This window comes from Salmo salar, chromosome 01, assembly GCF_965601325.2.
Source record: "Salmo salar chromosome 01, fSalSal1, whole genome shotgun sequence".
Lineage (NCBI taxonomy): Eukaryota > Metazoa > Chordata > Actinopteri > Salmoniformes > Salmonidae > Salmo > Salmo salar.
In genome coordinates this window covers 57,804,258-57,821,802 of record NC_138291.1, presented here as the reverse complement: position 1 = coordinate 57,821,802, position 17,545 = coordinate 57,804,258, and the positions used below count along the sequence as shown (strand labels likewise).

At 46.3% G+C, this 17,545-nt stretch overlaps 1 protein-coding gene across 4 annotated transcripts in view; it reads left to right on the top strand.

The window, feature by feature from the left end:
- The window catches only part of LOC106605759 (E3 ubiquitin-protein ligase UBR2), a 46,420-nt gene extending 29,211 nt beyond the window's left edge, over positions 1–17,209 (top strand). For 2 of the 4 annotated variants that reach the window (XM_014201699.3, XM_014201707.3), the window contains exons 17-46: positions 2,126–2,236; positions 2,372–2,437; positions 2,554–2,676; positions 2,767–2,830; positions 3,054–3,178; positions 3,653–3,705; positions 3,913–4,064; positions 4,755–4,909; positions 5,013–5,115; positions 5,395–5,504; positions 6,561–6,644; positions 6,743–6,924; positions 7,052–7,251; positions 7,481–7,574; positions 8,111–8,269; positions 10,690–10,781; positions 10,975–11,044; positions 11,152–11,300; positions 11,804–11,859; positions 11,956–12,052; positions 12,243–12,310; positions 12,554–12,689; positions 12,902–12,998; positions 13,189–13,319; positions 13,443–13,551; positions 13,915–13,971; positions 14,460–14,537; positions 14,771–14,941; positions 15,018–15,119; positions 15,310–17,209. In XM_014201699.3, the coding sequence (XP_014057174.3) occupies positions 2,126–2,236; positions 2,372–2,437; positions 2,554–2,676; positions 2,767–2,830; positions 3,054–3,178; positions 3,653–3,705; positions 3,913–4,064; positions 4,755–4,909; positions 5,013–5,115; positions 5,395–5,504; positions 6,561–6,644; positions 6,743–6,924; positions 7,052–7,251; positions 7,481–7,574; positions 8,111–8,269; positions 10,690–10,781; positions 10,975–11,044; positions 11,152–11,300; positions 11,804–11,859; positions 11,956–12,052; positions 12,243–12,310; positions 12,554–12,689; positions 12,902–12,998; positions 13,189–13,319; positions 13,443–13,551; positions 13,915–13,971; positions 14,460–14,537; positions 14,771–14,941; positions 15,018–15,119; positions 15,310–15,451 (3,336 nt within the window). In that variant the 3' untranslated portion in view covers positions 15,452–17,209. Of the gene's footprint in view, positions 1–2,125; positions 2,237–2,344; positions 2,438–2,553; positions 2,677–2,766; positions 2,831–3,053; positions 3,179–3,652; positions 3,706–3,912; positions 4,065–4,754; positions 4,910–5,012; positions 5,116–5,394; positions 5,505–6,560; positions 6,645–6,742; positions 6,925–7,051; positions 7,252–7,480; positions 7,575–8,110; positions 8,270–10,689; positions 10,782–10,974; positions 11,045–11,151; positions 11,301–11,803; positions 11,860–11,955; positions 12,053–12,242; positions 12,311–12,553; positions 12,690–12,901; positions 12,999–13,188; positions 13,320–13,442; positions 13,552–13,914; positions 13,972–14,459; positions 14,538–14,770; positions 14,942–15,017; positions 15,120–15,309 lie in introns of all 4 variants that reach the window. The other 2 variants (XM_014201684.3, XM_014201691.3) reach the window with 1 other exon arrangement.
- Positions 17,210–17,545: the final 336 nt, after the last annotated feature.

The following is a 17,545-nucleotide window of genomic DNA, read 5'->3' as shown; positions in this document are numbered from 1 at the left end:
CATTATGGCCACACAAAGGGGATGCCGCTGGGAAATTCGAGGAATTATCAAGTGCATGTGAAATTGTGAATGAGAGAGCAGAGCTCGTGTCTTTTCATGCAATTTTTATTAAAAAAAATTTATTTACATTTTTTATTAACCTCTTGGGGCTAGGTGGGACGCTAGCGTGCCACCTGTGGTGCACTCCATCAACAGCAGGTGCATTTCAAGAGCGGCAAATTTGAATCCAAATAAATGTCAAAATTCAAATTTTTCAAAAATACAACTATGTTACACCATTTGAAAGATAAACATCTCCTTAATCTAACCACGTTTTACGATTTCAAAAAGGTTTTACGGCGAAAGCATAAATTTAGAGTATGTTAGGACAGTACATTTACAAGAGTTGTGTGTAATGTTTTGTCAAGTCAAAGACAGGGTCACCAAAACCATAAAACCAGCTAAAATGATACACTAACCTTTTACAATCTCCATCAGATGACACTCCTAGGACATTATGTTAGACAATGCATGCATTTTTAGTTCTATCAAGTTCATATTTATATACAAAAACAGCGTTTTACTATGGCATTGATGTTGAGGAAATCGTTTCCCTCCAATAACCGGCAGTCAAGTCAGCGTCAGAAATTAAATAATTAAAATTAGAAAACATTGTTAAAATATTATATTGTCATTTAAAGAATTATAGATTTACATCTTTTGAACGCAATCAACTTGCCAGATTTAAAAATAACCTTACTGGGAAATCACACTTTGCAATAATCTGAGCACTGTGCCCAGAAAAATACGCGTTGCGATACAGACTAGACGTCATGTTGGGGAGATCTAAAATCGAAAATACTATGTAAATAATCCATTACCTTTGATTCTCTTCATCAGATGTCACTTCCAGGTATCACAGGTCCATAACGAATGTAGTTTTGTTCAAAAAAGCTCATCATTTATGTCCAAAAATCTCCGTCTCGTTAGCACATGATGTAAGCCAGCCGGACTTCTCGTCATGAACGAGGGGAAAAAATATATTTCCGTTCGTTCAAACATGTCAAACGTTGTATAGCATAAATCATTAGGGCCTTTTTTAACCAGAACATGAATAATATTCAAGGTGGACGAATGCATAGCCTTTTATAACGTATTGGAACGAGGGTACCCAACATGAAGTAGCGCGCCAGGTGTCTAATGGGACATCACCGTTCCATGGCTCTTGTTCGGTCAGATCTCCCTCCAGAAGACTCAAAACACTTTGTAAAGGCTGGTGACATCTAGTGGAAGCAATAGGAAGTGCCAAAATATTCCTAAACCCCTGTGTCTTTCAATGGGATAGCTTTAAAGTCAATACAACACATCAGGTATCCACTTCCTGTCAGAAAATGTCTCAGGGTTTTGCCTGCCAAATGAGTTCTGTTATACTCACAGACACCATTCAAACAGTTTTGGAAACTTTAGAGTGTTTTCTATCCATATATAATAAGTATATGCATATTCTAGTTACTGGGTAGGATTAGTAACCAGATTAAATCGGGTACATTTTTTTTATCCAGACGTGCAAATGCTGCCCCCTAGACCCAACAGGTTAAAACATTTTTTTTTTCAAATCATCATTAGTCTCATCATGCAGCTTTAGAATGTATTAAAATCAAAACATATAGCCCAACGTTTGTAGAACAACTAAAGTTACATAAATAACTCTAAATGAAGCATATAGGAGCACATGTTTCTTTGGTAACCGCTCAACACTGAATGGCCGCATGCGCGCACTCCCTCTGAAATCGCTATTTTATTCAGCTGTGTTCAGTTGTATTCTTCCTACTATAAAATAATGCCACTGAATTCTATGCATGTCTTGTCTGCTAAATGAACTAGTGTAGCCCACAGCCATATGGCATAGCCAGATCAGCACCTAACAGAAGGACAACTCAGTGTGTGTGGAAGCCATGAGATGCTAAATGTGTTTGTCAATTACCGTGAGACCGGCAGTTATTTGCTTGACAATCACCAGCTGCCACATTTTCATCACTGCCACACCCCTACTGGTAAGCATGCAGGAGTTTTCTGTGTGTTTTTGTAGCAGCTAGACTTGGCAAAACGTGTGTCTTCTCTAATAAATGTATCTCATTGTCTACAGAGTGAGCTAAGCCCCCCCATGCTAATAGAACACCCCCTTCGCTGCCTGGTCCTCTGTGCCCAAGTGCACGCTGGGATGTGGAGGAGAAACGGCTTCTCATTGGTCAATCAGGTAAAATTTCCCCTTCCGTCACAAAATACCTTTTCTTCTTTTCCCTCTCCGCTGTGCATCAGAACACTAACACGTGTGTTGTTGTTCTTGTGGCATTTTATAATGAAGGTAGTTCATAGTGTACTCTGGTTGCAGATCTACTACTACCACAATGTCAAGTGCAGAGTGGAGATGTTTGACAAGGACCTCATTATGCTGCAGGTCAGTTTTTCTTTCTTTTGTTTCAGCTGACAACTTAATGCCGCTAACGTTAAACAACGCGCTTCGGGCTTTAACGAGAGTGTGTGCGCGTCTGTCGCCGTTTGCGTTCTCTACAGGCCGGCGCTTCCATGATGGATCCCAACCACTTCCTGATGATAGTCCTGAGCCGCTTCGAGCTCTACCACATCTTCAGCTCCGCCGACTGCAGGAAGAGATACAACCGGGAGAACGCCAACAAGGTCTGCTCTCTCGCTGACAATGACAACTTAGATTAGGCTTTATGCTCTTGCTGATTTCGGACTGACCTGACTCCCTGTGCCCTCTGTCAGGACGTGGTCCAGCAGAACAACACTCTAACGGAGGAGATGCTGCACCTCATCATGATGGTTGTGGGTGAGTGCCACGCTACGCTACTGCTCACTAGGACTTGTTTTGTTTCAGCGTACATTGTACTCTGTCAGCCTCTGTTTGACTTGATTCCTTATGTTGACTTTTTATTTGATTTTATTTTTTTAAGATGGATAAATGGTTGGGGTTTGTCGGGTAAATGGTTGGGGTTTGTCCGGTAAATGGTTGGGGTTTGGCTACAGTACCTGACGGGTATGTGTGTTTTCAGGTGAGCGTTTTGAAGCTGGTATCGGCCAGGTGGAAGGCTGTGACGAGATCAAGCGGGAGATCCTTCACCAGCTTTGTATTAGACCCATGGCCCACAGCGAGCTGGTCAAAGCCCTGCCTGAGAACGTAAGGCATTTCGCTCGCGCTCTCTCTCTCCCTCCTTCCCTGTCTCACCACACCTAGATCAGGCTCACTTCCTGGCTGCAGTTTCCACTTGGAATATCTCAACAACGAGTTATAGCCAACAATATTTAACTAGTGACATAAGCTGTTGTGGCATCTGCTTAGACACCTCCCATTTTCCATGATCTACACACCATATGGACTTTTGGGTGTGATGTTTTCTCTGCTAGTGGATTAATAGTGTATCTATTTAACTAGCCTGACACCTAGTGGTGAATCTAGGCAGTGCAGGACAGGTACAAGTCAAAGATAGTAATCTCGGACAGTTAACCCAGAACTAAAATGTTGCGTGATTTGGTCACATATGTTTACGTAGTCTGTCCACATGAGATTAAGCTTGGCCAAATGACCACTACAAATGGCTAGGAACGAGGCTATTCTAAAGCCAACCTGTATGTGTCTGACACTATCCTTTAGGAGAACAAGGAGACTGGTATGGAGAGAGTGATCGACTGTGTTGCTTCGTTTAAGTAAGTAGCTTTCTTCAGTTGTTTTGATGTGACATTAAGTTTCAACTGACCACTTCCTGACCCCCCCCCCCCCCCCCCCAGGTTAACGTAAAATAGTTTGTTCCTGTTTACTTGGCTAAATGAAGATCTGACAATTGGATACCTATGACGCGCCCGTTGTGTCCAGTTGTATGACATGTTGATCACACATGCCCTCTGTGCCCACAGGAAGCCTGGCGTGACAGGCAGAGGGCTGTATGAGCTCAGGCCAGAGTGTGCCAAGCAGTTCAACCTCTACTTCCACCACTACTCCCGGGCCGACCAGTCCAAGGCAGAGGAAGCCCAGAGAAAGCTGAAGAGACAGAACGGAGAGGACACAGGTAGAGAGTCTCAACGAGAAACACTTGCTTCATCTCTGTGGTGATTGGCCGTGGTATACAATCTTGGAAGTTAGTATTAAATGGAATTGATTTGAAGTGATTGTTGCAGACATTGTGATGATTGGTTGTGGTATTTCAGCTGTCTATCGAGTGCTGTTTTGCTCTAAATGTATACACTGAGCGTACAAAACATTAGGAACTGCTCTTTCCATGAGACTGACCAGGTGAATCCAGGTGAAAGCTTTGATCCCTTATTGATGTCACCTGTTAAATCCACTTCAGTCAATGTAGATGGAGGGGAGGAGACGGGTTAAAGAAGGATTTTTAAGCCTTGCGACATGGGTTGTGTACGTGGGCCGTTCAGAGGGTGAACAAAATATTTAGGTGTCTTTGAACGGGGTATGGTAGTAGGTGCCAGGCGCACCGGTTTGTGTCAAGAACTGCTACGCTGATTTTCATGCTCAACAGTTTCCCGTGTGTGTCAAGAATGGTCCACCACCCAAAGGACATCAGCCAACTTGACACAACTGTGGGAAGCATTGCAGTCAACATGGGCCAGCATCCCTGTGGAATGCTTTCGACACCTTGTAGAGTCCATGACCCGACTAATTGAGGCTGTTATGAGGACAAAATGACTGGGTGAAACTCAATATTAGGAAGGTGTTCTTAATGTTTTGTTCTGTGTTGTAGCCCTCCCTCCTCCGGTGCTGCCCCCGTTCTGCCCGCTGTTTGCCAGCCTGGTGAACATTCTGCAGTGTGACGTACTGCTGGGCATGCTGGGAGCCGTGCTCCAGTGGGCCGTGGAGCCCAGCGCAGGACACTGGTCTGAGTCCATGCTGCAGAGGGTGAGGGAGACCAGGACCACGCTGTGCGTGTGTTAGTGTCCTATGTTTATTTGCAGGACCATTCGAGGTATCTCTGTGCATAACCGTGTCTGTCCGTCTCCAGGTGCTCCACCTAATAGGCATGGCTTTACTGGAGGAACAGCAGCAGTTAGAGAACAGTAGTGAGGACAATGACGTCTACTTCAACTTCACCCTCAAAATGTCCCGTAAGTCTCTCTCTTAGCCTAGGAACCAGTCTATCATTCCACTCCTTGTCATGCTAAACATGATGTGGAGTACAAGGAGTGGATTGTTAGCCTGAAGTCCAGAACCTGTTTTGCTATCTTTCTCTCCCGCTGTGAAACTGAAAAAGGAGAATACCTGCACACTGTTGTTTGAACGGCCCATTTTTATTTTATTTTTTAAATGGCAACATGTTGTAATATTTCCACTACTTTTTAACTAGTGTATATACTGCCGTGTGTGTGTGTGTGTGTGTGTCCTAGGTCCAGGGGAAGCCCCCGGTAACACAGCCAGTGTCCTGGCCCTCCTGGAGAACCTACAGAATGCCCCTCACCTGGAGGTCCACAAGGACATGATCCGTTGGCTCCTCAAGGTAGGTCACCGTTATTACAACTCCACTACCAATACAACTCTCACAGTTGGGGTGACCACATTTTAAATACCCAAATGCGGGACAATGGGCTGATTTTTGCGGGACAGTGTAGCCTGTACATGAATAATTCCCCCCCCACACACACACACAATCTTCTTCCCGCTGGACCGAGTGAGCTAATTCAAGCGCATGTTGCCTTCTCTTTTGCCTTGCGCAAAATTTGGTGATGCATAAATGAGACCGCTTGTTTGGCCAAGGAAACATTTCTGGTTGGTCTCACATTCCGTAAACAGTTAGGAAGGGAGACTTTTTAAAAAACTGTTTTGAAGTGAAGTAGCAGCAAATATGTTGAATGAGCAACTGAGCATGGAGGGCCTTACAAGTTTGACGAAATGACCTTATCTTTCAGTCTAATACGGCTATTTCCTTATTTTTGTAGCTCTTCGTTAGCCGCACACTTTTTGTAAGTAGTTAACCGTCCTCTCCAAGTTTAGCTGGAATTTAGCCCAAAAGGATTTGACAAATGTGATTGGCTGACGATATGACATTGGCCTATTGCGCTGCTCAGAATATCAGATCTCAATAACGATTGGAGAAGTGTTTAACATCACCAGTACCACATCCTTATCGAATATCTTGTCATAAGTGCAACGTGACTGCGAAAGAGACGGGTTGGAGTGTCTGTTCTCGTCAAATGAATAGGAAGTCTCACTGAAATACAGTACTTAAAAAATAAATAATCTATTGATAAAGTCGAGACATGATTGTTTGCTTGTCACGAAGGGTCAACATTCGGGACTGTCCCGCGCAATCGGGGATATGTGGTCACCCTACTCACAGCAGACATCTCATCCAAGGGCTATTTGAGTTGGTACAATATTGTACATGCCGTAGCCACCAGGAGGCAGCATAGGACAGCATGCAACCAGTGGTCCTCATGACTAATGCATATCTACGATTACTTCCAATATCAGAATACAAAGATTTATTATTAAAATATATTTTGTACCCCCCCCCTCCCGTTTGCCGAGGTAATGTTATTGTGTCCCTGTGCAGACGGTGGCCGGCATTAAGACGATGCGGGAGCGTAGCGCTTCCACTTCCACGGTGACCGCCAGCGGGAGCCGCGGTCAGGAAGAGGTGGGTCGAGCACATCCTATGAGGAGTCATTTTTGCTATCTCCGTGAATTTGAATCGTAAAGTATACGGACACTGCGTCTGCGTCTCCCCTCATTCAGACGGCGTGCGACAAGGACAAGGCGGAGAGGAAGAGGAAGGTGGAGATGGCCCGCCTGCGCAGGGAGAAGGTCATGGCCCAGATGTCAGAGATGCAGAGGCACTTTATCAACGAGAACAAGGAGCTGTTCCAGCAGAGTCTAGAGGAGCTGGATGCTTCCACCTCTACCTCACTGGAGCACAGGTAGTGACACACACACCGTTTTTAAACTCTATCCCCCACCACACACACACTTTTATTTCACTACCCAGATCCCCACCGTAGGCTTATAAAGTTTGTTTGTCTCTCACCCCCCTATCCCCTCTTGCAGCCCCACGTCGTCAGACGCAGCCCTGGCGTGTGTGGGCCCCAGGCGGTCACGTCCCAGGGAGAAGAGGCAGGTTGTTACGTGTATCCTGTGCCAGGAGGAGCAGGAGATCCGGGCTGACGGCAAGGCCATGGTGCTGGCTGCCTTCGTCCAGCGCTCCACCGTCATGTCCAAGAACCGCAAGAGACCACCGCACGACCCCAGTGAGTGGAAGAGATAATGGAGGGCTTTAGGTCGCAGATGGGTCGAAGTTGCCCTTAGGTACAGATCTAGGATCAGCTTTCCCTCCTCCAAATTGTTACTTTTAACGATTTTAAGATCAGTGTCAACGGGCGTCTTCAACCTACATCCCTTCCGTGGTCTTGTCTATTTCTGCGTTTTTGTCTGTGAATGATATACTAGCATTGCTTGACTTTTTGGTGTGTTTTCCAGAGCGCTACGACCCTCTCTTCATGCACCCTGACCTGTCGTTTGGCACGCACACTGGCAGCTGTGGCCACATCATGCACTCTCACTGTTGGCAGAGGTGAGCCAGGTTCTACAACACACTGGTAGTAGAGGCCTTCACGGGTCCAAAAAGTTGGACCTGTTCCGAAGTGGACAGGGGCTTTGCTATCCGGACCCGATATGCATAAGTAAAACATTTGGACCTGTTTCGAATGGACCCGAGGATAACTCAACCCGTTCCGTATATACCTGGTCTGGATCCAGACCCGATATGAGCGAGAGCAGCGGAAAAGTAAAATGAAGCTAGTTTATTAACCAGAGCTGAGAGATAGTGACACACTAGTAGCAGCCTACCTGTTGGCTCTTGGTCTTTGTAGCCTATCCTCCTTGAACTTTTAATTCCGTCATTTTCATTCACTTTTCCATTGGCTGGATATCTCCTAACTTCTGCCCCACATGGAGGCTCTATAACGGTAGCCTATTGCCGCTTTGATGACTTGTGATTGGCTAACAACAGGCTACACACACCACTCTCTTGAAAAGCAATGAGCGTCAACATAAATTATACAATTTCTCTGGGAAAAACTTTGGCCAGTAGTTTTCGTGTGTGTGCAGGTATTTTGAGGCGGTGCAGGCCAAGGAGCAGCGGCGTCAGCAGCGACTGCGTGTCCACACCAGCTACGATGTGGGGAACGGGGAGTTCCTGTGTCCGCTGTGCGAGTGCCTCAGTAACACCGTCATCCCCCTGCTCCCCCGCACCAAGAGCTCCAGCAGGTACCCAATATCTCTCTCTCACACACACTCACACTCACACACGTTACTTTGAGGTGCGTCTCTCAAGTCATGTTGTTTCCTCCCCTTTCCTCGATCTGATCTGAAAAGGGATAGGTGAAAGCAGAAGGTCTATGGTGAATTCTCAATGGCAATTGACTTTCCCCATCCAATACCTTTTTAGATTAGCACAGATGAAGGAGACGGCAAGAGGAAGCCACTTAAGACTATTGAGATACACCCTCGGTCAGGAAACCAAACTTTTGACTGGTAGTGGGTACATGGCCACAGCAACCCCAGACTGTTTAGTGGTTGTCACGAGATGAACCCCTTCTGGTCACTTGCTTCTCATTCCATCCCCTCCCCCCCGTTAAACCAGCGTAATCCCCTTGAGAGTTCTGATGTCACTGGTAACACCCTCACCCGAGGTCAAGGCTCGCTCAGTCGTTGGGCTCCCGAGTGGCGTCACTACAGACCCTGGTTCGATTCCAGGCTGTATCACAACCGGCAGTGATTGGGAGTCCCATAGTGCAGGCCCACAATTGGCGCAGCATCGTCCGGGCCGGTGTAGGCCGTCATTGTAAATAAGAATTTGTTCTTAACTGATTTGCCTAGTAAAAAAAAAGAAATGAACTCAGCAAAAAAAGAAACGTCCCTTTTTCAGGACCCTGTCTTTCAAAGATAATTCATAAAAATCCAAATAACTTCACAGATCTTCATTGTAAAGGGTTAAAAACCACGTTTCCCATGCTTGTTCAATGAACCATAAACAATTAATGAACATGCACCTGTGGAACGGTCATTAAGACACTAACAGCTTACAGCTGGTAGGCAATTAAGGTCACAGTTATGAAGACTTAGGACACTAAAGAGGCCTTTCTACTGACTGAAAAACACCAAAAGTAAGATGCACAGGGTCCCTGCTCATCTGCGTGAACGTGCCTTAGGCATGCTGCAAGGAGGCATGAGGACTGCAGATGTTGCCAGGGAAATAAATTGCAGTGTCCGTACTGTGAGACGCCTAAGACAGCGCTACAGGGAGACAGGATGGACAGCTGATCGTGGCAGACCACGTGTAACAACACCTGCACAGGATCGGTACATCCGAACATCACACCTGCGGAACAGGTACAGGATGGCAACAAATGCCCGAGTTACACCTTGAATGCACAATCCCTCCCTCCAGTGCTAAGACTGTCCGCAATAGGCTGAGAGAGGCTGGACTGAGTGATTGTAGGCCTGTTGTAAGGCAGGTCCTCACCAGGCATCACCGGCAACAACGTCTATGGGCACAAACCCACCGTCGCTGGACCAGACAGGGCTGGCAAAAAGTGCTCTTCACTGACGAGTCGCGGTTTTGTCTCACCAGGGGTGATGGTCGGATTCGCGTTTATCGTCGAAGGAATGAGCGTTACACCGAGGCCTGTACTCTGGAGCGGGATCGATTTGGAGGTGGAGGGTCCGTCATGGTCTGGGGCGGTGTGTCACAGCATCATCGGACTGAGCTTGTTGTCATTGCAGGCAATCTCAACGCTGTGCGTTACAGGGAAGACATCCTCCTACCCTTCCTGCAGGCTCATCCTGACATGACCCTCCAGCATGACCATGCCACCAGCCATACTGCTTGTTCTGTGTGTGATTTCCTGCAAGACAGGAATGTCAGTGTTCTGCCATGGCCAGCGACGAGCCCGGATCTCAATCCCATTGAGCACGTCTGGGACCTGATGGACTGGAGGGTGAGGGCTAGGGCTCCCCCCCCCCCCCAGAAATGTCTGGGAATTTTCAGGTGCCTTGGTGGACGAGTGGGGTAACATCTCACAGCAAGAACTGGCAAATCTGGGAGTCCATGAGGAGGAGATGCACTGCAGTACTTAATGCAGCTGGTGGCCACACCAGATACTGACTTACTTTTGATTTTGACCCCCCTTTGTTCGGGACACATTATTCAATTTCTGTTAGTTGAATCTTATGTTTATACAAATATTTACACATTTTAAGTTTGCTGAAAATAAACGCATTTGACAATGAGAGGACATTTATTTTTTTGCTGAGTTTTATAAATATATTTTGAAAGTTGTCCTTCCACAACCGCAGAGGTCCTTCAGACCGTTCACACTTTCACAAAGCGAGGGCTGAGAAAAGGTCTCAAAGATTGAAAGACAAAGGGAGAAGCTAGCAAACGTAGGTGTTTGTTCTTTTTATACAATCCCGGTCAATATTGTGAAAGAAAATGTGTTTACCTGCTAAAATGGATGGATATCAATCAATCGGAACGGCTTTGATTCATCTATACCGACATCCTTGTTTATTTAGCATGTCAATTGAAGAAGCAAGGGCCAGCCCGTATTCCTATGCTGTCCATAAGTGTATTAATGAGTAGGTCAATGCGTTGTCTAGTCCATTGACAGGCTCCTTCTCTCCAGTTGTGAGCAGCCTGGCCTGGGTCAGTGGCTGAAGACCAGCGGTCAGCAGATAAAGGCCATGCACTCTGCCCACAGGAAACTCCAGCCCGTCAGTGAGTATTGGAACGCAGATCGTTGTGTGACAGGCACCCACACGTTCCTGTCATCGGACAAATGTCCAATGTCATTGTTACGCAGAGGTCCCATTTACACCGGTGTAGAGAGGAAATTGTGATCGAAAACACTACTGTGTCTATGCGTTCAAGTTACTTCACTAAGGGTGTGTGTGTGTGTGTGTGTGTGCAGGTACCGTTGAAGAGACAGTGGAAGAAGAGTGCCCTGCCCGTGAGGTTTTCACTGTGGACTACATTCCCACGTACGTGACTGTGACCCCTGAGGGAACATGAGAGAAAGACAGGATATTTGAAGTCTTGAGATGAGTTACCACGTTGACTTGCCCGTGCCTCTTTTTACCCTCTTCAGGAATCCCTACTCCAGCACCATAAAGGAGATGCTGACCAGTTTTGGGACAGCGACCTACAAAGTTGGCCTTAAGGTGCACCCCAACGAGCAGGACCCTCGCGTCCCCATCATGTGCTGGGGCAGCTGTGCCTACACCATCCAGTCCATAGGTGTGAACCACACACACACACACACACACACACACACACACACACACACACAGACTTGTTTTACCCTCCTTGTGGGGACCAAACAATTGATTCCCATTCAAAATCCTATTTTCCCTAAACCTAACCCCTAAGCCTTAATTAGACGATTTCCTAGTCGGGACCAGAGAAATGGCCCCACTTGTACGACTTTTCTTTGTTTTACTATCCTTGAGGAATTCTGGTCCCCGCAAGGATGGAAACCCAAAAGCGTGCACACAGAGAGAACAAGATAATAATAGAATCAGAGCAGCAAACAGTTTACAGTGACGATAAAACTCATATCAAAGGCATTCATGTGGGATTGAGTTATGTCTTCATTATTTAACGGGTAAATGAATGTTTCAACTGCTGCCAATGGTCCACAATGTTCAATCACCGCTAGAGCATAGACGCCCATTTTAGAATGGATGTTTCTCAATGCCACGTTCAGCTGCCTTTTTTTTCTCTTCTCCTTCCTTTTGCAGAGCGACTGTTGGTGGACGAGAAGAAGCCTTTATTTGGAAGTTTACCTTGCAGACAGGTAACACGTTCTTCCTTCAATTCCAACCCGTCTTTGAAACAGTTCCACGTGTAGCGATAGATCCGACGCCAGTGTTGAGTGTGTTTCTGTGTACAGGACGACTGCCTGAGCTCCCTGGCCAGATTCGGCTCAGCGTGTTGGACTGCGGCCTGTCAGCCCACCGTGCAAGGCCACTTCATCAGACTGTTAGCAGGTAGGACAGACACTATTAACAGGGATCTGCAGGACCCACTCATTTAGGATGGCCTATTCAGTGCCTGAAGTCACGTTCACTTTTTATGTGTTGAGGTTTTATTTTTTTTTATAATTTTTTTTTTGGGGGGGGGGGGGTCGAGGGTTTACAGTTTCATCGTTATAGTGATGGAGTGTGTATGTTTGTGTAGCTTTGATTCCAGACCCCCAGGTGGAGGCCTCTCCGTGTATCCTGGACGTAGACATGTTGCACCTGCTGGTGAGTCCGTCCCCCCTGAACCCCCGACCTCATTCTCACCACCACCAATAATACCATCAGCCACACAGGCATTCGTGACCAGTGGCATGTCGTCTCTCTGGGTTGCCAGATCAGACGCAAACCCATTGTTGACACTACCGTAAAACCTTTTTACGTTGTGCATAAGTGTTATAGGTCAACACTAATCTCTCTCTCTCTCTCTCACTCTCTCACACTCTCACTCTCTCTCTCACCCACTCTCAGGTGAGTGTGGTTTTGTCCTACGGGTCGGTCCACTCCCAGGACTCGTCAGGGCTGAGTGTGGACGCTGTCCAGCTGCACCTCTTCCACCTCATCACTGTGGCTCACATGGTCCAAATACTGCTCACCTCTGGCCCAGGTAAGGAGAGAGCGAACCCAATACGTGTGTGTGTCTGTGCGCCTGGGGTCTGCAAGAGTATGTGTGTGCGTGCTTACCAGACCATTGGAAAGTTGTCAAAACACCGGTTAAGCTCTTACCTTCTGGATAGTTGGAAGATAGGGTCTTTGCAGTTCAACCACTGTCGTATGGCGTAGAGAAGGGAACAAACATGACATTCCGTGTGTCAACAGAGGAGGTGACCATGGAGCAGGAGAGCGGCGAGGCGGAGCGGGGGGAGGAGGAAGGCGCCTGCCGTCTCTACAACACCCTCAGAACACATGTGGGCAGGTGATGTAACACTGACTCTGTAGCCATGAAGTGTTCAGGGGGAACTCCCCTGAAATACGCACTCGCCTCTCATAATCCACCAAGCAGCCGGCTTTTCCCCGGCATTCACACGTTGTGCTTAAACCATTTTTATTTGGTATTATTTTATAATGTGTGGTGTGTGTGTGTGTGTGTGTGTGTGGGATGACAGTTCCCTACCTGAGGTGGGCTCTGGTTGGCATCTGTGGCGTTGTGTGAAGACTGGCATCCTGCCCTACCTGAGAGGAGCAGCGCTGTTCTTCCACCACCTCAACGGAGTTCCTGCACCCCCAGAGCTGCATGGTCAATACAACGCACAAACACACTCGCTCTCTTTTACTCCTCTTTCAACACCTACGCGGTACCAAGCAGAGCCATGCGGGTGTTGATGTTCTCTCGGTGTGTGTGTGTGTGTGTGTCTCCTAGCTCTGTGTCCTGGTCAGTGGGAGGTGCTGTGCGGATACCTCAGTCTGCCCTCCAACCTGCTGCAGCTCTTCCACAGTCAACAGGAGCTACTGGAGCCCTTACTGCATGGGTAAGAGTCTCTCTCTCTCACACTCACACTCCCAGTAACCGGTCTTTTCTCCTCTTATATCTTCTGATTGGTTCAGAAGTGCCAGCTACATGACTGATTGATGCAGCGCTCAGGTTTATTTGATCCTATTGCTCTCAACCAATAACGTCGTACAATTATAAAGGTAAAAAGATGAGACCCAATTATATGGACAGTGCATCATCAATAAGTCATAAACAACAAATCGTCACACCGCTAAATCAAATATGTATATCAAGTGTCTTTAGTGGATAGTGTCATTGTCACACCATGCGATGGAGATGGGGGGGAAGTAACACCTTTTGGAGTGAAGTTTGTCTTGCATTTTGTCCTCCTGTCCTGTAGGTGGTGCACTCACCCAGGTGTACAGCAGACCCTTCAGGGAGGTGGTGTTCTTGTGAGGTCAGTCTTGCTATTTTACTGTCTGAAATGATGGGGGGGGGGTGTATTCTAATGAAGGCTGAAACATCAAGCTTTTTACCTTTGCTTAAGAAGGTGGCAGGTAGCTTAGCGGTTAAGAGCGTTGAACCTGCAACCGAAAGGTTGCTAGTTTGAATCCCCAAACTGACTAGGTGAGACATCTGTCATTGTGCACTTTAGCACTTAACCCTAATTGGGCCTGTAAGTCGGTCTGGATAACAGTACTAAAATATAAAACATTGAGTTTAATGGTGAGCAAGCGTTCAGCCTTTTCAATTATATTTTTTGTTGGGTTGCGCCTCGACTTGCCACTTTCCATTCCTGGTATGAGGGGGGGGGGACTCTGATTACTTAGGTTTGATATTGGTATAAATGATTGTGTGGTCCAGAGTGGTGTTAGAACTATACAGTTCAAGTAGTTGTTGATACTGTTAAGAGCTCTAGGGCTGACCAATCCTCCCTTTGTCCAGATTTCCTCGGGAGTCCAACAGCCTGATTGACCTCCCAGATGACTACAGTGCCCTCATAAACCAAGCCTCCAGCTTCACGTGAGTACCCAAAGAACAACTGTCCATTGGTAATTCAAAAGGTTTCCCAAACTGGACCCCCCCCCCCCCCCCCCCCCCCCCGTGCACGTGTTGGTTTTGCCTTAGCACTACACAGCTGATTCAAATAACTCTTCAAGCTTTGATTATTCTAATCAGCTGTGTAGTGCTGGGGGGGGGTCAGTTTGGGAAATTTGAGTGAGAATGTGTTTATGCCCTCCTCTCTCTCCCCCCAGGTGCCCTAAGTCGGGTGGGGATAAGTCCCGTGCGCCCACCCTGTGCCTGGTGTGTGGCTCCATGCTGTGTTCTCAGAGCTACTGCTGCCAGACAGAGCTGGAGGGAGAGGACGTGGGAGCCTGCACTGCTCACACCTTCGCCTGCGGAGCCGGAGTAGGCATCTTCCTCAGGTACAGACCCGACCTTGGGCGTGTGTGTGCCTTCGTTCATGAGTGTGCAAGTCTAATGCTGTCCCTTCTGTTGCAGAGTGAGAGAGAGCCAGGTTCTGTTCCTGGCTGGTAAAACTAAGGGCTGTTTCTACGCTCCTCCATACCTGGACGACTATGGCGAGACGGACCAGGGCCTAAGGTGAACGACCCTGCACATTCACTTGTTACAGTAGAGTAGTGGTTCTCGAAAGGTCAGAACAAACACCTGCGCGCACTAGTCTCCCAGAACCAACTTTGAGACCCATTGCTGTACATGTTATTGGTCTGTGCTGAAAGATGTCATTGTTTTTTGTTTGTTTTTTTAACGCAGTTTGTCTCTGTTTATCCAGGCGGGGGAACCCATTGCACCTGTGCCACGAGCGCTACCGCAAGATCCAGAAGCTGTGGCGCCAGCACAGCATCACCGAAGAGATAGGCCATGCCCAGGAAGCCAACCAAACCCTGGTTGGCATCGACTGGCAGCACCTGTGATGTCTTTGGTCACATCTACCGGAGTCGGACACACCTCTTCTCCAAACCGAAGGGGGGGGGGGGCACGGCACATGGGGGCGTGGAATGGTTGTCAAGGCAACACTGCCCCGCCTCTTTCGCTCCTCCCCCCGATTGGAGAAGGGGTGTATCCCTCCCCCCCTCTGTCTGAGAGTGGATGAATGCATGTAGGTTTTTCTCCTTTTCTTTTTGCTGTTTCTCCCTGGAAAGAATGTTCCTCTATTTTCTTTGTAATTTAATATAAAAGAGTGTATATATATATATATATATATATATATATATATATATATATATATATATATATATATATATATATATATATATATATATATATATATATATTATATACATCCCTCTCAAGCATATAGCCGACGCATCGGGCACCCATGGACTGGCTCGGGTGTAACATGAATACTCAGACTATGCTATTTAATTTCTGCCTATTCAAATACCATTAAATTATTTCTAAGGTAGATGGCTGATGTATTGGTTTATTTACAGTTGGATTTGCTTTGATGCTAAACATTTGTGAGTAAGCACCAGGTTTTCCTTCTTGCTCTTGTCAGCCAGTGACTGCTCATTTCAGAGTTTGGGACATAATCTCATCAGATAGGGGAGGTCAGATTGTGCCTCTTACCAGTATTGGGATCCATTCTGTTTATATTTCAACCTAAGAGCTGAAAAATCCTTATTGAAAATAAATGGTGCTTTTCAGCTTTCGATTTGGAATTTCAATTGGTCCTGAAATGTATTGACCCCCCCATTAGTTACTTTCTCCAGTCTGATGGACACCCAAATACAGTGCTCAGAGAATACAAGCCAATGTAAGGAAGTGCGGTAACACACTGGTGTGAGTGTTTGTTTCTGTGCTTTACTCCTGAGTGCCTGTGTTCTGGTTTTTACATTTGTCAGGGTGTATGTTGGAGTGTTAAGTCTTTTTACAGGTTGAGTATGTGTGCGTTTTGAATGTATCCAGACTGTTAGTGCTTTGTTTTTTAACACTATTTAAGTGAACCCCTTAACCCACAGATATGAGCCTTTTAAGGCAAGGCTGTCCCTTCCTTTTTTGCTAATGTGTGATTGGTTGCAGTCAATTTTATCTGATGTGCATTGATGGGGTTTGTTTGTTTTGGTAATTGTTTTTGTATTGTACATTTTAATTTTTTTTTTTTTTTAATGTTCAGCAGAAACATTTTTTTCTGTATGAGAAGAGAATGCAGAAACATATCCCTCTACCTGATATATATATATATATATATATAAACCCACATAGACCAGTGGGTTTGCCCGACCTGGAATAAAACAGGTAAAAGTCTTGGCCCTCATGATAAGGTTGCCTCTGGACTGTACCATTTTTTTCCACAGCTACGGCTGGGTGGACTGACGCATTGGGTCAAATATCGTCCTTAAGGCTCGGAAACAGAATAGATTAGTCAGACTCGCAAGGCACTTTAGAGGAAGGAACACACGCAAGCACACACACACACTGCTCTTTGATGCAGGTTCTCTCTGATGCTGGGACCTGAAGCTCTATATTCTTCATCCCATCACTCCGTTGGCATGTTTTCCTGGTAACCACCCCCACCCCATTCTTTGGCACGCTCCCAATATCGAGGCTGTATTATTATTATTATTATTATTATTATCGTGTCAGACTTGTTAATATGTGAATTACTGTATAAATGAGTACATTGTACTATATTGTAAAAGAATACCAAAATAAATCAAAAGGAAAAGGAAGGCCTGAGTGTTGTCTTTGTGAGCTGGTGGGCTTTGGATTAGGTACTAGATATTATGATACTTGTTTTTGCGATAGTGAATCGATTCAATGGCTTACAAATCTTGGAATAGTGATATTTGGTTGTGTTCGTTTAACTGTTAAATTACATACAACGACAAATACATTCTGACTGCTGTAAATGCATTAATCAGGCAAAAAGTGTTCTTCCTGGCCCTAGTCTTTTGGGGGCTCTAAGTGAAATTCTGTTGGGGGGGGGGGCCCACCTACGAGGAAACATTTTAAAGGCCCCCCTCTTGACAGCTGCAGTTCTATAGTTTTTGCCATGGTGCATAGAG